The sequence below is a fragment of the Mesoplodon bidens genome (genome assembly GCF_964165515.1).
Source record: "Mesoplodon bidens genome assembly, chromosome: 2".
NCBI classification, from domain to species: Eukaryota; Metazoa; Chordata; class Mammalia; order Artiodactyla; family Ziphiidae; genus Mesoplodon; species Mesoplodon bidens.
Window position 1 is genome coordinate 55,750,461 of NC_138177.1, and position 26,087 is coordinate 55,776,547.

Sequence of the window (26,087 nt, forward strand, 5' to 3'; positions counted from 1 at the left end):
TTGCCTTCTAAATGACATGGCTTTGATACATTTTATTCAAAAGCTGCCTTCTAAAAGACATGGCTTTGATACATTTTATTCAAAAGCTATCTGTGTGTGCTGGAGGGCTTCAAATAATTTGAAACATTGTGAAACTAATTTTCTTTATTAATGTAGCTAGTAGTGAATGGCACTTTCACATTACAATGCTGCCTCGGGTTTTAACTTGACATTTGGAAAGTGCTTGCTCTGGCTTAAGACAGACTGAATTAATCACTCATCTCTTATTTTTGTGCCCTGAGCAAGTCACTGGCCCTCCCTAAACCTCAGTTTCTCTAGCTGTAAACTGGAAATAAAAATACTTCGAGGAATTCTTGCCAAGGTTGTGTGAGTGAATAAATGGCAGTTACTCAGTGAAGATTAAATTTCATAATTGTGAAGAATGGTTCTGCATACATTTATTCCTTTCTGATTTGGGGCTTTCATTGGTATCCTGCTTTTTCTGGAATAAACATTTCCAAATTAGAACTCAGCAGCGTAATAAGCATACCTATCTTTTTGCCCCATTAGATAGGTTTATATTTCATGGACAACTATACACAAGTTGATTAAGGATCTTGTATTTAAGACCCAGACTTCATGCTAGGCCAAATTTATGCATGCCATGGCCTGATCACTGTAGCAACTTTTGGAAAAAATTTCAAGCAAACAAATACTAGAACAAATTTCAAAGTTTGAAAAATAATTCATTGAAAGTACAGAATACTTTTTATGTGGTTTCACATGGCCACTATTTGTATTATGCAATTTACGTTATCATATTTTGTCTAAGAATATTTGAGGGAAAAATCACAAATATTACAATTTTTAAAGTTATATACTCAATTTACTCAGACTATAGTTGATACTTTTTATTAGAATAAGGACAAATATGATATTCTTTAATTTCATCTACAGGTATGCCTCAGAGATGATTGTAGGTTTGGTTCTAGACCATTGCAATAAAGCAAATGTCACAATAAAGCAAGTTACACGAATTATAGTTTTCCCAGTGCATATAAAAGTGTTCAATAGCATTAGGTCTAAAAATGCAATGTACATACCTTAATTAAAAAGTACTTTATTGCCAAAAAATTCTAACCATTTACTGCAATAGTAACATCCAAGATTGCAGATCACCATAACAATGTAATAATAATGAAAAAGTTTGAAATATTGCAAGAATTACCAAAATGTGACACAGACATGAAATGAGCAAATGCTATTGGAAAAATGGTGCTGATAGACTTGATCGACATATCTGTGAAGCACAATAAGACGAGGTATGCCTGTATTCATTTTCTCCTTAATCTGCAGAATATTGAACCCAAGGACACAACTAAAACCAGTTATCATTTAAACTTAGGTGGGCTTTTCTATAGTTGTTATAGGCAAATCTTGTCAAGCACATGTAGATTATCAATTATTAGACACCTTTTACAAGGAAATTTTGAGCCTGCATGTCATTCAACATAGTACCACTGCTCTATCTTATTCTAAGTGTTGTGGTGGTGTGTGAAGTTTTTACTCCACGTCAATCAATATCATTGGGTGAGAACTTAAACATATTTCTTTGGAAGAGATAAAGAGGAAAAGATGTTTATTAATTAATGATCGAAACTGAGAAATGGTCGGCTCCTCTCCTTTTCTCTTCTTCATACTATATTATCTTTAGTCTCATAAACCACTCAATCTATCTTCATGAAGATTGCCTACCCATAGCCATCCAAGTCATTTGGAAGAAAAATTCCTGAGGTATCAAGATGATGATTAACAAAATGTAGGAAAATTAAAAGAGGATTTTTTTGTGGAGGATATTTTTATTGGAGGAGATGATAGAAATTAAGCACAGAAAGAATGAATTATTAAAATGAGTATTGTAGAAAATACGAGAAGAACTGAGATTTAAATTGGAATTACTGAAGTTAGGAGATTAGGAACAGTTTATGTTAATTGGTGAACCATTGCTAAGAATGCCGTTATAAAAATTTACTAAGCGGATTTTTGATTCTTTTTTAGGTGACTCTTTTCCTTTTGATTCTTTGCTAGGCCTTCCTCAACTTTTATTTAGTGCCTACTGACTATGCTTACATCATGAGGAGCAGTTTTGTGTGGTGATTAAGAGTCTTACTTACCTCTTATATGCGTTTTAGCCACTATGGTGCAGTGACCTTGGATGAACTGGGTACCTGATGTGTCCAAGCCTTAGTTTTCTCATTTGTAAAAGGGAGATACCACTAGCTATATGACAAGATTAAGTAAAACTATATGACAAGATTAAGTAAAAATTCATGTATATAAAGCAGTGGCATTAAAAATATTTTGCCTGCATACTTGTAGAAGAAATCTGAAAAAACAGATTCACATATTTTTAAGTTGACATCTATTATTTGTCACTGAGTTTATTAGTTGAAAAATGTAATGTCCAGTGTACTGAAAATGTTAACACTTTGAAATAAAATTGTTATATACTTATTTTAAATGCATCCAATTAAATGTAAATACGATAGTAATGTGGTAGTATCTATTTTATAAAATATATGAACAGGCTCCTAACATTGTTCCTTTTGTTTTTGAAATCATTTCCATGCATTTTCCTCACAGAATTTTATAATACATTTTTGTGCTTGAAAGTGCTTTATTGATCACCTATACAATTTCTCTGCCATCATAGTATGTATTCTTGTGAACATAAGGTTCTAAGTGTTAAATTTCTTCTGGCTTGAGTTATTATAATTAATGTGTAATTAATTAAAACTGTAATAGTCATGGTGCCTTGAGTAAAAGAGAGCTTTGCTGATGTTCGTTTGGCATCATAGAGGTTTTTAAATTTTAGGCAGTGTACTTTTATAAGATTTGGGATGGGTGAGAGACCTGCCTTTTTTTTTTTTTTTTTAAGTGAGGGAAGGGTGTTTGTGAAGAAGGAGGTCAGAAGTAGAATAAGTGTACAGCTTAGACTGCAGGTGAGTTCTCAGGCAGATTGTCTTGGGAAAGAAAACATAGGGAAGTTTGAAGTTCTGAAAATTGATTCCCAGAAAACATTCATGCTTGTGTACCGCTTGGAATGTCTTTGTTTACCTCAGTTTGAAATTGGTGAATTAAGTATATTTAAAAAAATATTTGGAGTGTCTTACTGATCTCAATATTCAAGTTCTTTTTTTTTTTTTTTGCGGTACGCGGGCCTCTCACTTTTGTTGCCTCTCCCGTTGCGGAGCACAGGCTCCGGACACGCAGGCTCAGTGGCCGTGGCTCACGGGCCCAGCCGCTCCGTGGCATGTGGGATCTTCCTGGACCGGGGCACGAACCCGTGTCCCCTGCATCAGCAGGCAGACTCTCAACCACTGCGCCACCAGGGAAGCCCTAAGTTCTTTATATAGAATATTTGTTCCATGATTTCCATCAAAATCCTTATTTGGAATGTCTTAAAGGAAATCTTAAAAGAAATAGAAGATTTATATTTTTGTACTTACTTTGAAACTTGCTATTGTATAGAAATCCCAATCAAAATTATACTTTTGTTTTGTTGTTGGTTTTCCCCAAATTGGTCTCATAAATGTATTTTACCAACTGCAGTTAAGGAGATCTAAAAGTTTTCAGAAGGCTTGAACTTTTGTTTCATTTAATACTTGAAAAAACTGATTGCTCAATAATTTTATTTTCATAGCTGTTGAGCTACTATAGTCTTTTAAAATTGTGGTTGCTTGCTAAGTTTTGGTTTGTTTATTTTTGATCCATTCAGAAGATAGGCTACTTCTAAGGCCTTGGTTATTTTGTTGCTGAGTCAAATTGGATTCTCGGTATTATTTCTGAATATCAGACAGTTTTGAGGTATAATCTTAAACATTGTTATAGATAAAAGCAGAATAAAAATTGTGTTTTTATGTCCTTTAAATATTTTGGTTTACTTCAACTTTTATGATGGAAAGGGTAGAGCTCTACTGAATGCAAATCATCCTGAGGTAAATTGTTTTTAATAATGCAAGTTACTTTCTCCTATTCTTTTATAGGAGAGGAATCAGGTCTGAGTTGTCAGTAAAACAAAAAAGTCATTTCAGCTATTCAGTTTCATTTTCAAAGGGTTGGTAAGAGAGGTCATCAGCCGTTTGAATTAGAGCCCCATGAGATTTTACACATTTATATTTTTATTTGATTGATAGGTAAGAAGAAGCCTTTCCAGAGTACAGAAAGAAGGGAACTTAAAGAACTGTCTTGAGTAAGCATATAGTAGTAATCATAAGTTTTAGGTAGTGCTTACCACATGCCAGGTACTTTACATATATGAATTCACTTATTTTTGAACAACTCTGTGAAGAAGGTGCTCTCATTATCCCTATTTTTAAAGATGGGTTAAACTGACGCACAGACAGATTAAGTAAATTTGCTCAAGGTGACAAAGCTAGGAAGTGACAGAGCTGGGATGCAAACCTGTAGTCTGGCTCTATAAGTGGTTACACTCTTAACCATTATACTAAGATATCTCTCATTTCCTATAAACATCAGTCATCTTTTGGTCCTAGTGGGACACATATATGATTGAAAATGGTGGAGTCCGATTCAAGAGTAGTCAGGGAAAGAACATTGTGAAATGCCTAATTAGGCATTCTCTATACTCCAGACATATACACCCATATTAGAAGAGCTGTTTGTCCCCACAGTTTGGATGCCAGTTTCTGTCAGAAGATCGGGCCCTTAATTACAGTGCTAAGAATTTTTGAGGAAACTTAACTGTTGTTCTTCATGGGCAAGAATATAAAAAAAAATAAAAGTTTATATCTGTTTAAGAAGAGATATTTAATGAAAATATTTTAATTCAGATTTTCTGTAATACAAGAATCAGGTGCAAGGAGGTATGTCTAAATATTAAGCATGTATGCTATCAAGACTTGAGACTTAACGGAAGCCTTTTCTTTGTTGCATTCCATGTTCTTTTAAGTAGTATTTAAATTATCTTATTGTCACAGTCCATAGTGAAAAAGAATCAGTCCCATATTAAAGGATTGAAGTTTAGGATACTCCCTAGAAATAGCAATAGATTTTATTAATTAAATAAAGGCTTCTGATCAACTTAGATGTCTGTTTTATTTCCACTGAGTGGTTTAGCTATTTTGCTTTTGTGTTTTTATTTTATGTAGTTAAAAATTAAATATATATCTTAATATTTTTTAAAGAAGTTTTTTAAAGACAGCTTAAAATTTATTTTTATTGAATATAAATTTTAGATAATGTACTTCTAACTTGCGTTTTCTTAAATTCTCAGCTCCTATTTTTATCCTCTTATTAAAGATAGTTATGACAAAATACAATATGTTTTGCTTTTAGGTTTATTTTGTAATTACGCTTTTTCTAATACTTTTATAGTATTCTCGCAATTCTTTTTTCTCCATACCTAATTTTTCCTTATAGTGAAACATACATAACTTAACAATTTTAGCTTCATATTGCACTGTGTGTCATTCTCTAACTAAAATTTGTTTATTGAATATACAGTAGTGATGTGTTATGATTCTCCAAAAATAAAGAATGGCTGAATGACATTAAATTATTGCTTGATAGATAAAGTCTGTAGTTGGGAGTATAATAGTAGTTAATTTTACCCCTGGAAATGAATATTCTTTATTCTGAATATCTTATACTGGTGGCTATCAACAGCTCATAGTTTTTGTTTTTGTTTTTGTTTTTTTTTTGCGGTACGAGGGCCTCTCACTGTTGTGGCCCCTCCCACCACGGAGCACAGGCTCCGGACGCGCAAGCCCCGCGGCCATGGCTCACGGGCCCAGCCGCTCCGCGGCATGTGGGACCCTCCCAAACCAGGGCACGAACCCGCGTCCCCTGCACCGGCAGGCGGACTCTCAACCACTGCGCCACCAGGGAAGCCCACCTCATAGTTTTAATTAACCTGAATGAACCTAAGAATTAGGAAGAAGCCAGAAAAGGACCATCGAGTATTTAAAGACAGAACCTACTGGCATGGACTTGGCTCTGGGATAGCTGTGTCAGGCCTTTCGTTCATTCTGTCTATTCTTTTTTTATATATATATATTAACTAATTTATTTATTTATTTATTTATTTTTGGCTGTGTTGGGTCTTTGTTTCTGTGCGAGGGCTTTCTCTAGTTGCGGCGAGCGGGGGCCACTCTTCATCGCAGTGCAGTGCGCCGGCCTCTCACTATCGCGGCCTCTCTTGTTGCGGAGCACAGGCTCCAGACGTGCAGGCTCAGTTGTTGTGGCTCACGGGCCCAGTTGCTCTGCGGCATGTGGGATCTTCCCAGACCAGGGCTCGAACCTGTGTCCCCTGCATTGGCAGGCAGATTCTCAACCACTGCGCCACCAGGGAAGCCCCGGGAAGCCCCCTCTGTCTATTCTTAATTTACATGCAATTTCAATAGAGCTTGATTTTTCTGATTTTTTAGATTATAACAGATTAGAAATAAATTAGAAACAGCAATAGTATGCTTCTAGATTAGAGGTAGACTCGGATTACATTAAGGAGAAATAGCATTATTTACTTTTCCATGGTTTGACTTTGTTTTCCTCTTACACAGAATACAAACTTTTATAAATATAAAAAGTAATAAATGAAATTAACTCTAAAAAGGAATAACTGGCAGACTCCTAGCAAGGAGAACAAGATTAAATAAAAACCATAAAAAGCAGATACAGGTATTTAAAAATTATAATAATCTTGGCCCATTTAGATATGGGCAAAACAATTAACTCATCACCTGAGGTATTCACTCTAGTTTTAAAGCCAGAGTTTGTAATGACTCCTAAGTAATGTATAGAAGATTAAATCAGATTTACTACCCGTTAAGAAGTAGGGATATAAAATGTACTTAATAAAGTCTTTCTTTTTAATTTAAAGAGGGTAAGCTTCAGTGTTTGAAATTTCGTTGGTATCTATAAATGGTATATTTACTATATTTAGTGTATATCTGTTTTCCTGTACTTTGTTTCTTTGTCCTCTTTTGCAGGTACTGTACTAAAATAGAAATAAAACTTACTTTGTTTATACTTATTTTGAATGTAAAGTTCATCATATTCAAAATAATTAATTTTTTCCCCAGGTGCTACAAAGTACACCGATAAAGACAATGGAGGAATGCTTGTATGGTCTCCATATCACAGTATCCCAGATGCCAAATGTAAGTTTTCTGAAATTGAATGTTTATGTCAATAGGGAATCTATCAACCAATTCAAAATGCAACTTATATTTGTTTTTGGGTCTCTTAGATTCTCATAAGAAATCAGTTTGTCTTTGTTTTGTTTTGTTTTTTTGATGGAGCTTGTTATGTTAGAATGTTTTTCCTTTTGAAAGATAGTGGGTTGATCATTCCAATTTGTGTCAGGCCCAGGAAGACTGAAAAAACCTAGGATCTGATGGCATTGCTGCTTAAATCCTCAAGCAGGGGAGGGAGTTACTATGTAGACATCTGCACAGGCTATTCCTCAGTATATGAAGCTGTAAAGAAATGCCTTCAAACTTCCAAGAGCCCACTATCATTACCATTTTAAAGAGGAAAGGGGAAAGAACTGACTTCAGCAGCCATCAATCAGGTCATCTTTGTGCTCTCCATTTCTGGACGGAGACCTTCTGGATCATTGACCATGCACTTCTTGAATCATGGTGTGGCTTTAGACTTCAATGTGATGTAGCGGACCTGATCCTTTGCGGCACATCAGATATAGGAAACGTGCAGGTAACAAAACTAAGATCCCCACCCCTCCATTCAGTTATCATTTGATTTATTAAAACAAACAAAAACCACTGAAGAGCTATTCTAGTGGCTGTAAAATAAGCTTGTCTTTTAAAAATATTTACTAAATCTTAAAGATGTCCCATGATGGTTTATTTAGTTTCATGAAAATTAATGATGTCCTATATATCATGTGCATAGTAAGTCTAGTCATACTTATTGATGCAGTAAGAGAACTAAAAATTGAAAACGGGGTGTTACTTTGCATACCTGATAATTCTTCCTATTTAAGAGCTTCAGAATACCAGCAAAAAGTCTAGCTGGTAACATAGGAATTATATGCCCTTGAGGTATTCTTAACAGAAAACACAAAATTGTACATTTTGTGTACTGAGAAACCTGAAAGAGACGATCAGGTTTTTTGGTTCAATCTTCATTATAGGCAGAGGTTTTCAGTCACAAACTGAGCATTAGGGTGTCATTGGTGTTTGCTGTTTTAGCACTGTTTTATACAATGGTGCATTTCTTAGCAAAATGGAAAACAAAATTCAGAAAGCCAACATGTGCTGGTAGTGGTGTGTCCATGTGGAATATCCAACTGAAGGTACAGGGCAGTGACTTTCATCCCTGGCTGTGCTTTGGAATCACTTAGGGGAACTTTAAAACAAATTCTGTTGATGTCTGGCCTCTACCTCAAACTGATTAAATCAGAAATCTTTGGGGTGGAGCCAGGACTTACTTTTTTAAAGCTCCCCTACTGATTCTAATGCATAGCCATGGTTGAGAACCACAGGGTGATTGGTATTGTTCAGCCTTCTATTTATAGGACTATAAGACATTTTTGTTAATCAGCATGTGTTTAGACCTGTCATGTGTTTAAGTACTATGGGTTCTAAATAGAATATAATATTTGGATTTTCTTCATCAAAAGCTTCCAGTCTTAGGGAGATATAATAACATCCGTAAAAATAGTTAATCTTAACAGCATTATTGTTATAATAGCATATTTATATATTAAACTGTACTATTAATAACAGCAAACTCTTAGAAAGTACTTAAAATGGGCCAGATGCTGTTTCAAACACTTTACATATATTAGCTCATTTAATCCTAGGAGGAATAGTACTAAATATAGTACTATTTTTATCACTATCTATAGTGAGGAAACTAAGGTACAAAAAGGTCAAGTTAATTGCCTAAAGTCCAAAAACAAGTGACAGGGCTGGGAACCAAGTCCAGGTAGACCAGCTGTTCTAGGATCAGAATTCTCAACCACTTCTTCTCAAAAATGTGCTTAAAGAACTTATATATATATATAATATATAGGATCAAGAAGGACTTCACGTAAAACCGAGTCCTGCTGAATGTGAAGTGGCAGATTTCTTAGCAATGAAGCCTTGAAACAGCCAGTATATATATCATCATAGGAACTGTGCTTATTTAAACAACTCTACTGGCTTGATTACAATAATTGAAGATGAAGAAAAATGGAATATTCAAACATCTTTTATATAGCTAGCGGAAGAGCTGAAGAAAATTTTAGGGATACTGAAGTATATATAAATTGTTATTATGTATAGCTGGCAAAACTATAGATAAACCATCCTTTATACAATAATCAGAAACGGGAAGGTAAAAGCTTTGGGAAAACTCTAAACATGAGATGGGGTCTTAAATAATTGTCTCTTCAAATAAAGACTGCAATAGAAGTTACCTAATATTTTATACTGTAATTAAGCTTTATTGGCTAACCACAGATTGGTCTTTATTTTAATAAAAAAATAATTATAGTAATGTCAGTGAATTTAATAAGTAGATGCTGTATGGTCACAGAGATAACTCATACTAAGTAAAATTTTAAACCAAGTGAACTTCTGATCCTGGTCATAGAAGTGAAAGTCTTTTTTATACTATTCCATGGAAAATGACTTTGGCTATTTTTTTACCCCTAGAGTGTAATTGTTTTTAAATTTTGCTTTGTTAAAAAAAAAAAAGTCAACCTGGGCAAATGAAGTAAATGAGAATAATTAATTATATAACATTGTTTCATTACAGTGGATGAATATATTGCAATTGCAAAGGAGAAACATGGCTACAATGTGGAACAGGTATGTAGAGAAGCATTTAATATTAAGATTTGCCTCAGTATTTTTCAAATCCAAAGAACATCTCATGATAGTTTCTGTCTTAAGAAAGTGCATAAGTTCAACCAACTTTATAGATACTACAAAAGTCCTAGCAAAGTCTGACCTTTCATCATCAAGGATTTTGCTTTTATAAACATTATTTATCTCAAGGGCTTGAACATTTTTCTCTCGATACCTCTGTTTCTTATCTGTTTTGAGTTCTTAAAGTATCTGAAAGCCTTCAGGATTACTCTAGCAGATGCTCAAGAAAAAGGGAAAATTTTTTTAAGTAGAGGTAATTCTCTTTGACTTTTTAACCTAAAAGTCCTAAAAGTTAAACTTTTTATTTAAAGAAATACTTAAGATTTTTAGATTTTGAAGGAAATCATTCACAAAGGGCTTTAAGAAAAACTAGAAAACTTTAAAAGGAGATATATATGGCATATGGTTCATTATCCCTAGTAATAAGGGAATGGAGAACATGGAAAAATAAAAGTGAATAGAAATTCTTAAATTTCATTTCGACTAAGTAAAAAATCAACCTTTATCAGAATTAATATAAAGTAAGTGAATTTTCTGTAACCTGGATTATTAAGAGCTAACTTTATAGTTAGTAACATGATTAAATAATAGAGAGTCATTTCAGTGAAACTGAGATGTTTATCTAAATGTAGTTAACTGTTCTGTGGATTTTGAAGACCTTGATTACGTATTTTGTTTTTAAGCCTCAGCTTGCTTTTTAATATTTGTTTGAGAAGGTTAATCCTTCAAAATGTGACTATACATATTTTCATTTTCATGTTCATTTTCAAGGAGTATTACCAAAGTACAGAAATTAAAAACTCACTATTTAGAAAGTTGCTGTATCTCTTCTTAAAAAATAAATCTTTATCCCCTAAATGATACTCTGTACCTTATAGTAAAGATAAAGACCTACCTACCGCTTACTTACGATAGAAGGGAAAGTTGTTGAATTGTTAGAAATTATCCATTTCAGACTTTCCTATGATTTGGTAATAAAGTCATTGAAGTTATTAATATGCCTCATAATAATTCTTTGTGTATGTTATGATAATAAAGAACATTAAAAAATATATGTGGTAAAATATTGTTAAAGTTGCAGTTGAGGTACTCTTACTTCTTAGAAGTATTTAGCCCATGATACACTTCTAACTGGTTAAAACATAAATATTTCTCTACGGAGTCTTGACTGAGCACTTCTAGTTTTGTGTTATAATTGATAGTTTCATTTAAGTATTGACTTACAGGTTATTTTTCCTTTTAGCATATTTTTCTCTACACATTGACAAATGAATAAATGTGAGTGAAAGTCTTGATATGAGCCTACAAACCTGCTTTAGTAATTATAGCCACTCTCCTCAGCTCACTTTTTCTAGATTCTACAGCAAATATGGTATGTAAGAACATTTACTGTTCTGAGGCCCTGATTAAAAGAAATAAATAAATGAGGTCTGCTACCTGGGCACCCCTGATTAAAAGCCCCAAACTGTGAGTGTATCTTCAGTTGAAGTCATAGGCTTAAGATTTTAACCTAATTTGTGTTTAACTCTCTTAAGTGTGATGGAACATAAGTCCATTAAAACCAAAGGGGAATGATTTCTCTTCAAAGGCACTTGGCATGTTGTTCTGGCATAAACATAACATTGAGAAGTCCCTTGCTGATCTCCCTAATTTCACTCCCTTTCCGGATGAGTGGACAGTGGAAGATAAAGTCCTATTTGAACAAGCCTTTAGTTTTCATGGGAAGAGCTTTCACAGGATTCAGCAAATGGTATGGTAATTTTGCTCTTACTGTGATTCATACCTGAGTGATAACCTTATTCTGTTGTTAAACACTTCCTAATTATTAAATACAAAAAAGTTTTCCAATCTAATTTTAATTCTTAAAAATATTTTGAAATAAGTATATTTTACATTGTCTTATTTTCTACTCTTCTAATGCATGATCATTATGTGCCATTTCATTGTAATAAATTAACATTTATTATGACTTAAGTATATGTTTAATAGAGTTATTAAATACGTTTGTCACTTCAGGAAAAAAATCACAATTTCATTTTTATTTTTAAATGTTTCATTTTTCTAACATTAGGATTTTATTTTCAAATTTATATTCCTTTGGATATGAAAACCAATTTTTAGAAATTCTGTATTATTTCAACATTGTTCAGGTGCTGTTGCTTTTTTTTTATTTAAAGAAAAGCTATTTCTAGTTGTTAAATTTCTAGTATTGTGTCAAAATAATATAAATCTGAGAAGTTGCTACATTAAACTCTTTTAACTTGAATGAGTGGAAATTAAATAATGTTTGCAAATATATCTAAGTGTCTTCCATAATCAAAGAGAACATTTTTAATTGGAAGTGTGTGTCCTTGTTTGCCAGTATGAGAAAGCAGTGCATGATCATTAGTCATTTTAATACCCAAGACGTTATTTTGTAGCTTAAGTCTATTTGCATCATCTATCATTTTAATTTTATCTCTCCTTTCCCTGCTCAGAATAAATAAGAATATTTATTTAGAAATGTGAGTGACATAGATATGGTGGGGTGCTATGACTATAGCTGCATTTTTTAGCTCTATAATTCATAAAGGTACCTGGGAAAATATTTTTTGTCTATGCTTTTGTTTGCTAAGTATCAAAGAATAATAGAAATATTATTCATTCTGTTAATCAGAGTTTATGAATAAACTTGCTTGATATTAACATGATTTTTTTTTCAAGCTTCCAGATAAGACAATTGCTAGCCTTGTGAAATATTACTATTCCTGGAAAAAAACTCGATCTAGGACAAGCTTGATGGATCGCCAGGCTCGTAAACTAGCCAATAGACATAATCAGGGTGACAGGTGGGTTGAATGCCTTTATGTAGTTACAGGTATTGCTTGTATTTCCTAAGGCAGAACAATTATCACAATACAGTATAAATGCTTCTTATCCTTACATTCATGTTTGTACTCTGACGAGAAGAACTGAGTGATCAGAAATCTTAATAGTAAGAACTCTCTTCAACTCTTGAACTGTTAATCATAGCCAGCAAACCTTGCAACTGAGTTATATGTGAGTAGTATTTAACTAATCACAAATGCTTCCTTTCAGTACTGATGTATTCAATACATATATTTAGAATATGTTAAGAAATATATTCTCTGGAAGATGGTCTTTCCACAGTTATCTGAGTAACTGAGGTCCACATTATTGTAGCTGTATCTTTCTGGTAGTATAAAAGTTCATTTTTTCAGTTCTCCCCTTGGAACACATTTATTAATTTGATATAATAACTTATTATTTCAGTTCTCCAGTTGGAAAATAAGTATTATATCAAATTAATAAATGTGTTCTTTTTCCCAAATGATATTTATTTCTAAATATCTTTCCTATTGGGTCTCTGTTTTTTAGCTAGAAATGTTTGCTTAAATGATTCTATATACCTAAAAGGGTAAATGTTTCTAAACACTACAGAAATCTAAACTATAAAAGCTCATCTTCCCAAGAACAACTCTTGGGGAATATTTAGTAAAATTATTAGCCAGGTATATTGCAGTTTGATGAGAGCACTGGAATAGAATAAAAGGAAGTGAAGTAAGTTTATTAATCTTTGGTTTTTTTCAGTGATGATGATGTGGAAGAAACACACCCAGTGGATGGAAACGATAGTGATTATGATCCCAAAAAAGAAGCCAAGAAAGAGGTAATGATAATCATTAGGGTGCTTATAATTGTTCTACAAATCCACTCCAAAAAACGAATAGTACTTCATATTAAGAAAAACATTTTTACATAATGGGTTAAAAGGTAGTAAATTTCAAAGTTAATTGGAGGTTTTTGGAAAAACGGTAACATCTAGAACTCCAATTAGCCAGTGACTTAAGTAATTTTGGGGTTATCTCATCCACTCCGAAGTATAAAAGCCCTGCCACGATGCCTATTCTTTTTTTTTTTAAATAAATTTATTTATTTATTTATTTATTTATGGCTGCATTGGGTCTTTGTTGCTGCGCGCAGGCTTTCTCTAGTTGCGGCGAGCAGGGGCTCCTCTTCGTTGTGGTGTGCGGGCTTCTCATCGCAGTGGTTTCTCTTGTTGCAGAGCATGGGCTTTAGGCTCATGGGCTTCAGTAGTTGTGGCTCGAGGGCTGTAGAGCACAGGCTCAGTAGATGTGGTGCACGGGCTTAGTTGCTCCATGGTGTGTGGGATCTTCCCGGACCAGGGCTTGAACCCATGTCCCCTGCATTGGCAGACGGATTCTTAACCACTGTGCCACCAGGGAAGTCCCCATGCCTATTCTTTTTATTATTATTATTATTTTTTATTTCTGGCTGCCCCAAGTAGCTTGTGGTATCTCACTTCCCGGACAAGGGATTGAACCCAGGCCACAGCAGTGAAAACCCGAAATCCTAACCACCAAGCCACCTGGGAACTCTCCACGATGCCTATTCTTTAATCCATAGGAAAGAAGTAGAACCACCCTCAGATAATACAATATTAGGTTTAGAATATTCTTGGAAAACATTTAGTTTATTCCATGTTATAACAAATTATTAATTAGTACCAGGTATACTGACAGCAGTGAAAATTGAAAGCTTCATCAAAGGAAGAGATGGAAGAATCCCCAACTAGAAGAGCACTCATATTCCTCAATTTAATGATAATAATGATGACTTAAAATCATTAAGGAGAAAAGTTTTGAATTGATATTCATGCTCATTTATTAAGGCAAGGAATTACATAATTGTAAAAAAATAGACCAAATGTTGATGGGTAAAGGCTTGTGATGTATTGGCAGCTGTGGAATAGTGAAAATAACATTGAAAATTGGAGAATGTGACTTCATCCAATATGACTCCCATTCCTCCTCTTAAAGAACTCAATGCCATGGCCCATTCCGGCCCTTGTCATCGTTCATCAATGAAATTTAATAAATCCTACTAGTAACTTGATATCTTACTGATTTTCTTACTACTGCTAAATGTTCTCAAATTCCTTGATTCCTTCATTTCTTTTCCAAGTCTCCTTGTTTCCCTAAACCATAGACCAAATGACCAATTACTTAAGTGGCTCCCTTCCCAGTATCTTTGACTCCCCATTTCTCTCACCCTTCTGCTATTCCTTCTCTAACCCTATAAACCCACAATGCTGGATCAGTTGCTATTCTTGGTCTGGTGTAGCAGGAGAAAATTGCATGACCATGTATATTGTTGCTACTTACAAAAAGTATTTTCCAATCTCAGTGTAGCCCTTAGCACCTCTCAGTTTTTAACCTGTAATTTTCAGTTTTTTCCATTGGTAAAATTAAAAGGTTTGTATTGACAATCAAAGAGGTAATATGTATAAAAGCACTTATTACAGTACCCTGTACATAATAAATCTTGAATAAAATTTATTATGTAAGCAACTGTTTGAACATTCATCCTTTTCTACACATCACCTACCACCTCTCCACTCCCCTAAAAAAACTTAGCAGATAACTTCACTTTCTACTTCATGGAGAAAATATCAAGCAGGAACACCCTTAAATTCCAGCCCTTCCCCTAACCTCTGTGCTACCATACTACCCTTTTTATCTGAGTATATTTACACTTAGAATGTTACATTAAAATTATTGTATTTTGCCCACTAAGCTGTGAACTCTTTGAAGTTAGGGCCTCAGTAACACTGGAACATCTAGTATCCCCTAGCACTTTACATAGTACTCATTGTCCACTTCCTTGCTGGTACTTGATAGGATGAGATTTTTTTTTTTTTTTTTTTTTTTTTTTTGCGGTACAGGGGCCTCTCACTGTTGTGGCCTCTCCTGTTGCGGAGCACAGGCTCTGGATGCGCAGGCTCAGCGGCCGTGGCTCACGGGCCCAGCCACTCCGCGGCATGTGGGAGCCTCCCAGACCGGGACACGAACCCGTGTCCCCTGCATCGGCAGGCAGACTCTCAACCACTGCGCCACAGGGAAGCCCAGGATCAGATTTTTTAAATGTCACAAATCCAGTAATATGAAATTACTGAATGAACAGTCTGAGCTGAATGCCTCTCTCTCAAGATAGGTCCCTCCCCTTGTTCTGTATAATTTCACTGCTTGTTTGACCTATCTTATCCCTTCATATTGCCTCTAGGACCTTCTGTTTGCCATACTTTCAACCTTTTCATTGCAGCCCAGAAGTAAGCTCCAGTCTTAAAAGCCTGACTATCTCTCAACCAGTCTAGAAAGAATTATCCTCCTTAGCATTACTTCACTCGAGTTTGCTTCAGTCAGACTTCTGTCCCTTTACTTCACTGAAACTGCTGATAGGTCAGCAGTGACCTCCTAACTGCCACATCCAAGGACTGGTTTCTCAGTGTACTCTCCTTGTGCTTCCTGTATTGTTTCAAGTTATTGACCCCTCCCTTCTTCTGAATATCTCTTTTTGAGTTTTCTAACACCATTCTCTGATTCCTGTCTACCTTTTTAACCATTGTGTCTCAGTTTTAGTGACTTCTTTTTCTCAATTACTCTGTTCATTATGTCATTACCGTTTTTAATTCTCTCTCTCAAGTAACTAAATTTTGTTCTTTTCTCTTTGGTCTTCTAGGTGACTGCCTTATTTTTAGGTTTTCATCTCTTCTCTGAATTACTGACATTTTCTATCTTATCTTAATTTACCTTATCTCCATGCCTCCAGACTGCACCACACCTTCCAAGTCCATTCTTCACCCTGCTGCCAAAGCAATCTTTTTAAAACCAAATTTACTGTTTTTAACTTTTAAAAATTAAAAATTATGAACTATACATACCATAGACTGTGTACAATTTAAAGAATAATAATAAAACAAACACCAGTGTGTCCATGACTGAGCTCAAGAAACAGAAGTCCTTTGTGTATGTTTTCTTTATTGCACCCCTCCCTTCTTTCCAGTGGGAACCTCTATCCTGAAATTTATCAATTATTCACGCCCTTTTTTATAGTTTTATCACAAAGTTATGTATCTCTGAGCAACTCACATTTAGTTTTGTACATTTCAGACTTGATTTAAATGGTATCATATTGTATGTGTTCAGCTACCCGCATTTTTTTGTTGCTGTCCAACATGTTTTTGCAGTTCATTTTCATTGCTGTATTACAGTGTTCTGTTGTATGCATATGCTACAACTTAACCACTCTCTAATTAATGGACATCATTTCTAGCTTTTTATTATTATGAACAATACTGATAAGAACATATCCTGGATACATATATATAAGAGTTCCTTTGGGACAGCGATTCTCAGCTAGGTTTAGTATTACTCACAGAAAGGGCATTTAAAAATTATGGACGTGTTTTTGGTTGATGGGCACCACTGGCATATAATGGGAAAGGGATGCCAGCTCTCCTGAAATGCACAGCACAGATTGTTCCACCAAAATGCAGCAGTGACTTAGTGAGTAATAATACCCTAGGATTGTTTGGAGTGGAGTTACTCTATTTTAGGGTATAACCATGTTTAACTTTCCTAGGTAATGGCAAATCATTTTCTACATTTGATGCACTTCTGTTGGGCTATGAGAGTACTCATTATCCACTTCCTTGCCAATACTTTATGTGGTAAGACTTTCAAGATGTTAGAAATCTGATAACCTGAAATGGTATCTCATTGTGTTCTCAATTCATTCATGAGATTATTTTTCCATCTGTTTGTTGTCTATTATTGTGTCTTTTTTTAATGCTTATTTGTGTTTGTTTTTTATCTATTGGTTTGTTTTTGTCCTTAAAGACAATGTATAAAATTTTTAAGTTTTAAAGTTTTGTTTTTTACACTTAAGTCCTTGATCTTTCAGTAATTAGGTTTTGTTTATGTTGTGAGATAGAGACCCATTTCTATTTATTTGTTTTCTAATATGGAAGTGAGTTCATTTCTTTCAACTGGTCTGCCATGTCAGCTTCATCATAGATGAGGTTTCTATATATGTATGGCTCTCTAGTCTGCTTCTCTTGTCAGTTATATATCCCTTGTCAGTCACACAATGTCTTAATTACTATAACTTTATAATAAGTCTTGATAGCTGCTAGGATGAGTCCCATTACTTGGTAGTGCTTCCAAAAGTGAAAGTCCTTGGCTATTTTTGGACTTTTGCTCTCAAACTTCAAAGTAGGAAAGTGCTACTTGATGTTCCGTTGAATCTACATATAAACTGGAGAGAAATGAAATCTTTAATTGTTTATAGATCAGTTTGCATTTCCTATATAGAGGTTTATATTATCTGAAAATAATAGCAGTTTTATTTCTTTTCAGTCCTTATAATACCTTTTATTTCTTCCCTTACTGAACTGGTTAGAATCACCAGTATAATGTTGAATGAAGTTATGATAGCAAATATTTTTATCTTATTCCTGACTTTAGAGGGAATGATTTTTGTGTTTCAACATCAAGTAGGATGTTATTAAAGGTTTTTGACTTGCTCACATGACTGGTAATTGATATACTAGCTGTTAGCTAGCATTCCTCTCTAGCCTGGTGGTCCCTTAGTAATTTGGTTTCTGACCATGGCTGGTTTCCTCCAAAGTAATCATCCTCGAATCTACTGCATTCTGTTGGTTATAAGTGAATTACTAAAGTTGGTCCAGAATCAAGGAGAATGGGAGAGAGTCCCACTTCTCAGTGGTTGGAATGTTGAGGAATTTGAGGATATGTTTTAAAACCTCCAAGTCTAGAATGTCGAATTTTCATAAATGTTTTTCCATGTGTGCTTGAGAGTAATACATACTCTAATTATTGGTTACAGGTTTTTTATGTGTCTTAATTGAAGCTTGTCAGTTATATGCTTGAAATCAATATTCTGTTACTGCTTGCCTACTTGCTAGGGTTGTTTCAGTTGGTGTTTATGTGCTTATCTGATGGATTATTGAGAAATAATACTTTTTATATTTTGAAGCTATTGTTATTAGGTGTATAGAAATTGTTTTATCTTGTTGAATTGAACCTTTTATCAATATGTAATGATCCTTTCATCTCTTTTGATGTCTTCTACTTTTCAAGATTATTTTGTCTGATATAACTCTATCACCTTTCTTTTGTTAAGTGTTTGCCTGGTATATCTTTATTGCTTAATTTCAACATTTCTATGTCCTCACATTTTAAGTATGTGTCTTACAGGAGCATATAGGTTGGATTTTATATTTTATCTAGAGAGTTTAGCTCCTATATACCAGTCATGATCATTGATATTTGTATTTTTGTTCTTTCTTATTTTTACCTTCTATTTGACTTGCTTTTTCTGGTTTTCTTTCCCCTCCTTTATGGCCTTCTTTTTGGATTAAGAATCCATCTCTTGTTTGATTTTGTTTTTTTTTTAACTGTCTACTAGTTTGGAATGTTTCTATATTTCTATTCTTACTGTGTATTCTGGAAATTTTATCCTGCATATTTAACTTAAAGCCTAATATTGGTGTGTTTAATGGGATTCTGATTAATATAAGACCCTTAGGCTGCTTTGACTTCAACCACTATCCTCTTGATTTATATGCTATTTTTGCCAAGTTTTAGTTACATCTTATTTTTTAAAGTATCTCATATTAAACACATAGTCGGGGTTAGTTTAGATTTACCCACATGCTTAAAATTAATTTTGCTTATCATTCTTTCTTGAATCTTAGAACTTTCTTTGAAAATAATTTTTCTTTTTTCTTAAGTGTATCTTTTACAGGTTAATTTAATGAGAGTCTATTGATTATAAACACAGTCAGTTTTGGAATGTCCAAAATGTCCTTCCTTTTTCTTGAACACTTAGTTTTGCTGGGGTTAGACTTCTAGGTTGACGGATATTATTTGAAGATATTATTCTACTGCTTTCTGATTTCTGTCATTGCTTTAGAGAAGTCTGCTGTCAGGCTAGTTACCATTCCTTTGGAGGTAATTTAGCTTTTCTCTTTGTCTGCTTTTATGATCTCTTCTTTGTCTTTAGTGTTCTGTAGTTTCATTTTAATGTATCTGGTTATGGATTTCTTTTTTTAAACTTGCTTCGGATTCATTTGTACTTTCTGAATCCTGTCTTAAGTTCTGTAAAATTCTCATTTGTTGTCTCTTTGAATATAGATTCTCCCTCATTCTCTCTATTCTTTCTTTTGGGAATTCTTTTTAGAAATGTAATGGACTTTTCACATGTCTCTTAACCACTCATATTTTCCATCCTTTTGTCTTTCCATACTTCTGTACTATGTTTCGGGCATTTTTCTCATATGTACATTTGAAGTCACTAATTTTCTTTTGAGCTCTGTCTGATCGGCTAAGTAACCCATCCATTGAGTTTCTAATCTTATTTATAATAGTTTTTATTTCTAGATGTTCTATTTGGTTGGTCAGTTTTGATAGACTCATTTCTTATAAGAATATTCCATATTTTCAGTTCTTTTATTTCTTTATACACATATGACACATCTTTGTATTATCTTTACCTAGTAATTGTAATATTTGTCATCTTTGCGGATATAATTCTATTGTTTGCTTTCTGCTGTGTTTCACTCATGAGGCTTGTTTGGCAGTTTGTGGTTGTGAGCTCATTTTCCTTGGAACATATTTGTTGAAAGTTTTTGAGACCTGGTTTTACAGTGCATTCTTCTGAGGATAGTTTGCCTTTACTTCTGCTAACTGTCTGAAGGCCCTACCAACCTGAGACACTTCAAAGTAAATTTTCGATTTGGGGTTTTTCAGGCCAGACAGTTCCTGTAAATTTAGTCCCCAAACCTGCCTGAATATAGGCCTGTGGTTAGGGATTCTTAGGGAAGACTTTTTGGTTTCTTTCCTTTCCTTTCGGCCAAAGATGAAGTAGGCATGACTTTCTTTAATCATCTTCTCCCTCTGCAGGGCAGGGGCACTTTTCCTACTTTGCACAATGATAGAGTCCCCTTCCAGAGTTCTGGCTTTAACTCCTGTGCCCTGCACCTGTTGTCCATTGAAGCCTAGGCAAATGTCAGCTCCTGCCTCCTTGCTTATCCCTCTGTTTTCCTGCTTTCTCATCATTTCTGGTCTCTGAGGGATTTCCTCAGCTCTCTGCCAGCTCAGAAATGAATTTAAAAGATTTTAAATATATATTTGATCTAGAGACTTCCCTGGTGACACAGTGGTTAAATATCCACCTGCCAATGCAGGGGACATGGGTTCGAGCCCTGGTCCAGGAAGATCCCACATGCCACGGAGCAACTAAGCCCATAGGCCACAACGGCTGAGCCTGTGCTCTAGAGCCCATGAGCCATAAGTACTGAGCCCGTGCACCACAACTACTGAAGCCCTCGTGCCTAGAGCCCGTGTTCCATAACAAGAGAAGCCACCACAATGAGAAGCCCATGCACTGCAACAAAGAGTAGCCCCCGTTCACCACAACTAGAGAAAGCCCTCACACAACGATAACCCAATGCAGCCAAAAATAAATAAATTTATTTTTTAAAAAAATACTTGGTCTAGCAATTTTAGAAGTGCTATACTGGGAGGCGTTTCCCTGAACATCAAATCTGTCATGTGTTGCTTTGAGTTGAATTTTAAGTAACAAAGTGGATTATACTTCACTATACAACTATTTTGTGACTTTTCTTGGAGTTTCTTTTTCTAAAGAATTGGATTATTAAGTCTATTCAGTGAAATAGCCTTCAGCCTAATGGACATAAGTTTCTAATGGATTCCTGTCTGAGAAGCACAGAATAACATTGTATTTTTACATCACACTTTAAGAATATTGCAAGTAATAATGAAATCCTCCTAAGAGTTCATGGTGATCATTGTTAGAACTTTTCTAACCTCTTCCAAAATGCAAATTTGAACTTTATTTTATTCACAGATAAATAGACTTGGAGTTTAGAAATGTTGTTAGGATTAAAATAATCCTGTGCCCTTTTTAATTTTTAGAAGGCATAGTTCTCTTTCAACAACTCTAAAGTGAGAATGAAATGTTATCTCTTTTTTACCAGTTGTCTAATTTGCCACTTGTCATGATTCCTAATTTGCCCCTTTTATTACTTTCTTTAAAACTTTGCACTTAATAAGTTATAGCTTCCCCCTCCCCTTTATTGCTGAGGGAAAATATATCCCATCTTGAAATCTTGAAGCAAACAGAAATAGTTTAGAGTCCACCTTATTTCTTTTCATTTGTTCATAGTCCTCTGGGCATAGAAACCAAACATTTTATTGAGTGGATTAATCAAAGATACGTTATGTTATATGCTTATTTCCTCCTAATTGATAAGTTGTTGTGTGTGTGTGAATTTGGACTCGTATGTAATATAATTGATTAGAAGTATTTTGTAGGTGTACTTAGTGTAACAGATACTTCTACTAGTAATAGACTGTTTTCAGTTTATACATTTGTAAAAACCAAATGACCTATTATTCTGTCTTTATTCTTCCAGGGTAATACTGACCAACCTGTCCAAACTAGCAAGATTGGACTTGGGAGGAGAGAATATCAAAGTTTACAACACCGCCATCATTCTCAGCGTTCTAAGTGCCGTCCACCTAAGGGCATGTATTTAACCCAGGAAGACGTGGTAGCTGTTTCCTGTAGCCCCAATGCAGCCAACACCATCCTGAGGCAACTGGACATGGAGTTGATCTCTTTAAAACGTCAGGTATTTTATAAAAATCATATTTTTGATGATTCTATTTTGCTTATATACTTTTATCTCAGTAAACAAGTTTTTTTTGCAGATTTTCTCAGCCACCCATTTACATAAGTTTTGTTTTTTTATTTACCTTGTTTCCAAGTTATAAGATGCCTCTGTCTTTCTAGATTTGAATCCCAGCATTGCTACCTGTTAGCTTTGTGATGTTGGGAAATAATAAAGTCTCTATAAGCTTCCATTTTTTATTTATAAAATTGGGCATAATAATCATACTTCTCTCACAGGTTGTTGGGAATTATTTGAGATAATACATGTAGATTGTTCAGCAGTGTTTGGCACATTTTGAATGCTCAGTGAATAATGGCTGCCCTCTTCATTATTATCATTATCACAAGTAGTAGTAGCAGCAGTATTATTTAAAAGTATCATTATCATAATCAGGTAGTGGTTAAGTTAGGTTTTAGAGTCAGTGATCCTAAGTTCTAACCCTAGCTACACTGTCTACTTCCTGCGCAACCATAGAGGAGCTTGTTTAACTTCTCTCAACTTCAGTTTTCCCATCTCAAAATGAGGATAATAATATTTTTGCTTGGGAGGAATCAAACAAGATAGTATATGGTAAGTGCTTAAAACATTGCTGCCTTGCACATAATATGTACACAATTAATGGTTGTTATTAGGTCTCCGGTCTTTCTCAGTCATGTTTTCCTTTATTTATTTATTTGTTTGTTTCTCTTGTTGTTTTAGGTACTCTTCTAAGTCTGTACTTTCTTACTCTAAATTAACCAGCCTTACACTATTTGCCAGTGACTTCTGAGTCTACTTCTCAAGCTGTGGCTTTTCTCCCAAGCTCTATAGCTACATCTCCAGCTATGAGCTAGACATCTCATCAGATTTCTTTCTGTGTTCCTTGTCTGTTGAAACATCTGAATCATCTTTGACTCATCCCTTGCCTTTATCACTCCCCCAACACACACAAACATAAGTGGTAAGTTATGTGAGTTTCATCTCTGAAGTTTCCTTTAAATCAATCCCCTTTTTTTTTTTTTTTTTTTTTTGTGATATGCGGGCCTCTCACTGTTGTTGCCTCTCCCGTTGCGGAGCACAGGCTCCGGACACGAAGGCTCAGCGGCCATGGCTCACGGGCCCAGCCGCTCCGCGGCATGTGGGATCTTCCCGGACCGGGGCAGGACCAGGGCATGAACCGGCATCCCCTGCATCGGCAGGCGGACTCTCAACCACTGAGCCACCAGGGAAGCCCAATCCCCTTATTTTTAATCTCATCCCTACTACCCTTGTTCAGGCCCTTATCACCTCTTATCTGACAATCCCTGTCTTGTTGATTCTCTTTGCTGTCCATCTCTCTTCAGCTCTATGTTACACATTGTTATCAGTGTTATCCTTTTAAAATTCTGGTATAATCCAGATGACTCATCTTAAAGCTCTTCATTAATTTCTACTTGCCTTTAGCAGGTTACAGCAGAGCTAGACAGGAATTTATAGGAAGGTCATGTTAAGAAATTTAAAATTCATCATGAGTTAGGAAACCACTGAAGGATTTAAAAGAGGTATAACATGGTCATATTTACGTTTTTTCAGCTTTATCTCTTTGTATTTTTTTTTCAGCAGTTGCTCTAGGGATTATAATATGCATTCTTAGCTTACAGTGTCATCCTTGCTTAGATATTACAATGTGCATCCTTAGAGTTAATATTATACCACGTCACATATAATGTAAGAACCTTGCAACAGGGTAGTATGGACCAAGATAGTTTTTCTCTATACCAAACATTCAGATTTCTCTATCCCTTGACCCTGGTTACGCACCCACACTGCTTTTATATTTCTCTTCTCTCCAGCAAACTTCCTGAATAAATATCTATCACATTAGCTTACTCTGCTTTCTTACCACTTATTCTCAGAGGCTTCCCAATCTAATTTCTGCCCTACATCCCTTCCCAATTCTGCCACTGAAAAAGCTATCCTAAGATTGTTTATGAACAAGTTGCCAGGTCTAATGCCCTCTTCTTGGTTCTTATCTCTTCTGACAACCACTTCTTCCTTCTTAGAATTCCTTTGTTTTGACCTATATGACCCTGGACTCTCAAGTATATATATAGTATATATTTGATTGAATGCTTTGCCTTTAGTCGAACCATACTTGTGTGCAAGACTTCCATCTTCGAACCCACAGCACTCCTTCTCTTTAGAGAACTTCTGTAACACTTTGCCTGTGATATTTTTAAAGTGCGCAGAATTTTTTTAAGTAACGAAGGAATAAAATGTACTCAGTCACCTGTAATCATACTTAATCCTCAACACTACTACTTCACTACTACCTCACTTAAGACTATTTTTTATTGGTTTTTTAAATTAATTTATTTCTTTAATTTATTATTTTTGGCTGTGTTGGGTCTTCGTTGCTGCATGCAGACTTTCTCTAGTTGTGGCGAGCAGGGACTACTCTTCGTTGCGGTGCGTGGGCTTCTCACTGCAGTGGCTTCTCTTGTTATGGAGCACGGGCCCTAGAGCATGCGGGCTTCAGTAGATGCGGTGTGTGGGCTCAGTAGTTGTGGCTCATGGGCTCTAGAGCACAGGCTCAGTAGTTGTGGCACACGGGCTTAGTTGCACCGCAGCATGTGGGATCTTCCCGGACCAGGGCTCGAACCCGTGTCCCCTGCATTGGCAGGCGGATTCTCAACCACTGCGCCACCAGGGAAGTCCTATTGATTTTTACAAAGGAACTTTTTTAAAGCTTAAGTTCCTTTCTTGGATATTCGTTTGATGTGTAACATAGTAAAGATTTGCACTCTTGGATTTGCAAATTCTACCACTTTTATATCCCAGACACATCTCATAAGCCGTGTCCAGACTGAATTCTTCTGTGCCCACTAGGTATCTGTTCCTCTTTTTGCATTCCCTGTTTGGACGAATAGCACCACATACACTCAGTTACTCAAACCAGTGACCAAAGAGTTATCCTTGATTCCTCCCCCTCCCTAATTCTCCACAATCAGTTGTTTACAAAGACGTCTTAATTTTGTTTCCAGGTTATTCCTTAATCCATCTCTGTGCACCACAGCCACCGCCACCCCTTCATTTCTACTGTTTAAATCGAAGTCCTCAACGTTTCTCATTCGGATGTTACATTAACTTCTATCTTCTTCACCCCATTCTATTCTCCAGATTACTACTGGAATTATTGTTATAAAAGTGAAATATGGTTATGTTGCTCCCTTGCTTAAGGTTTCCTTCAATCTTTAGGCAAGATTCAAATTCTTTGGTCTGGCCCCAGCCTAACTGCTTGCCGATGCTTTAGGGCTGTCGTGTCTTTCTAATGCTATTCTGCCTGGAAGACATTCCTTCCCCACAATCTTGTCTACCTGCTTCATTGTTATTAATCCATTAAAACTCAATTTAGGTGTCATCTCCTCTGGAAAACTTTCCCTAATCTTCCCCATGATCCACACCTGCTAACACATGCAAACACACTTACTCTCTTCTTTCTCTCTCCAAGACTACGTTAGGTGTTTTAGCACTTATCATACTTTTATATTTATTTGTCTCCCCACTAATCTATGAAATCCCTAAAAACTGAGACTTCACATTTTATCTCTTTATATCTATCTAACATGGCTGATCAATTAACTGCATTTGAACCAACATAGATT

General features: G+C 35.2%; 1 protein-coding gene across 6 annotated transcripts in view; it reads left to right on the forward strand.

Moving 5' to 3' along the window:
* The window catches only part of RCOR3 (REST corepressor 3), a gene marked incomplete at its 5' end in the record, with an annotated part of 49,202 nt that overhangs the window by 1,931 nt on the left and 21,184 nt on the right, over positions 1 to 26,087 (forward strand). For 5 of the 6 annotated variants that reach the window (XR_014013996.1, XM_081219246.1, XM_081219248.1 and 2 more), the window contains 6 exons: positions 7,083 to 7,160; positions 9,769 to 9,821; positions 11,470 to 11,631; positions 12,585 to 12,709; positions 13,473 to 13,551; positions 22,204 to 22,422. Coding sequence is in view for 5 of the 6 variants with exons in the window: in XM_081219246.1 (XP_081075372.1) it covers positions 7,083 to 7,160; positions 9,769 to 9,821; positions 11,470 to 11,631; positions 12,585 to 12,709; positions 13,473 to 13,551; positions 22,204 to 22,422 (716 nt within the window). Of the gene's footprint in view, positions 1 to 7,082; positions 7,161 to 7,697; positions 7,717 to 9,768; positions 9,822 to 11,469; positions 11,632 to 12,584; positions 12,710 to 13,472; positions 13,552 to 22,203; positions 22,423 to 26,087 lie in introns of those variants that run through there. The other variant, XM_081219250.1, reaches the window with a different exon arrangement.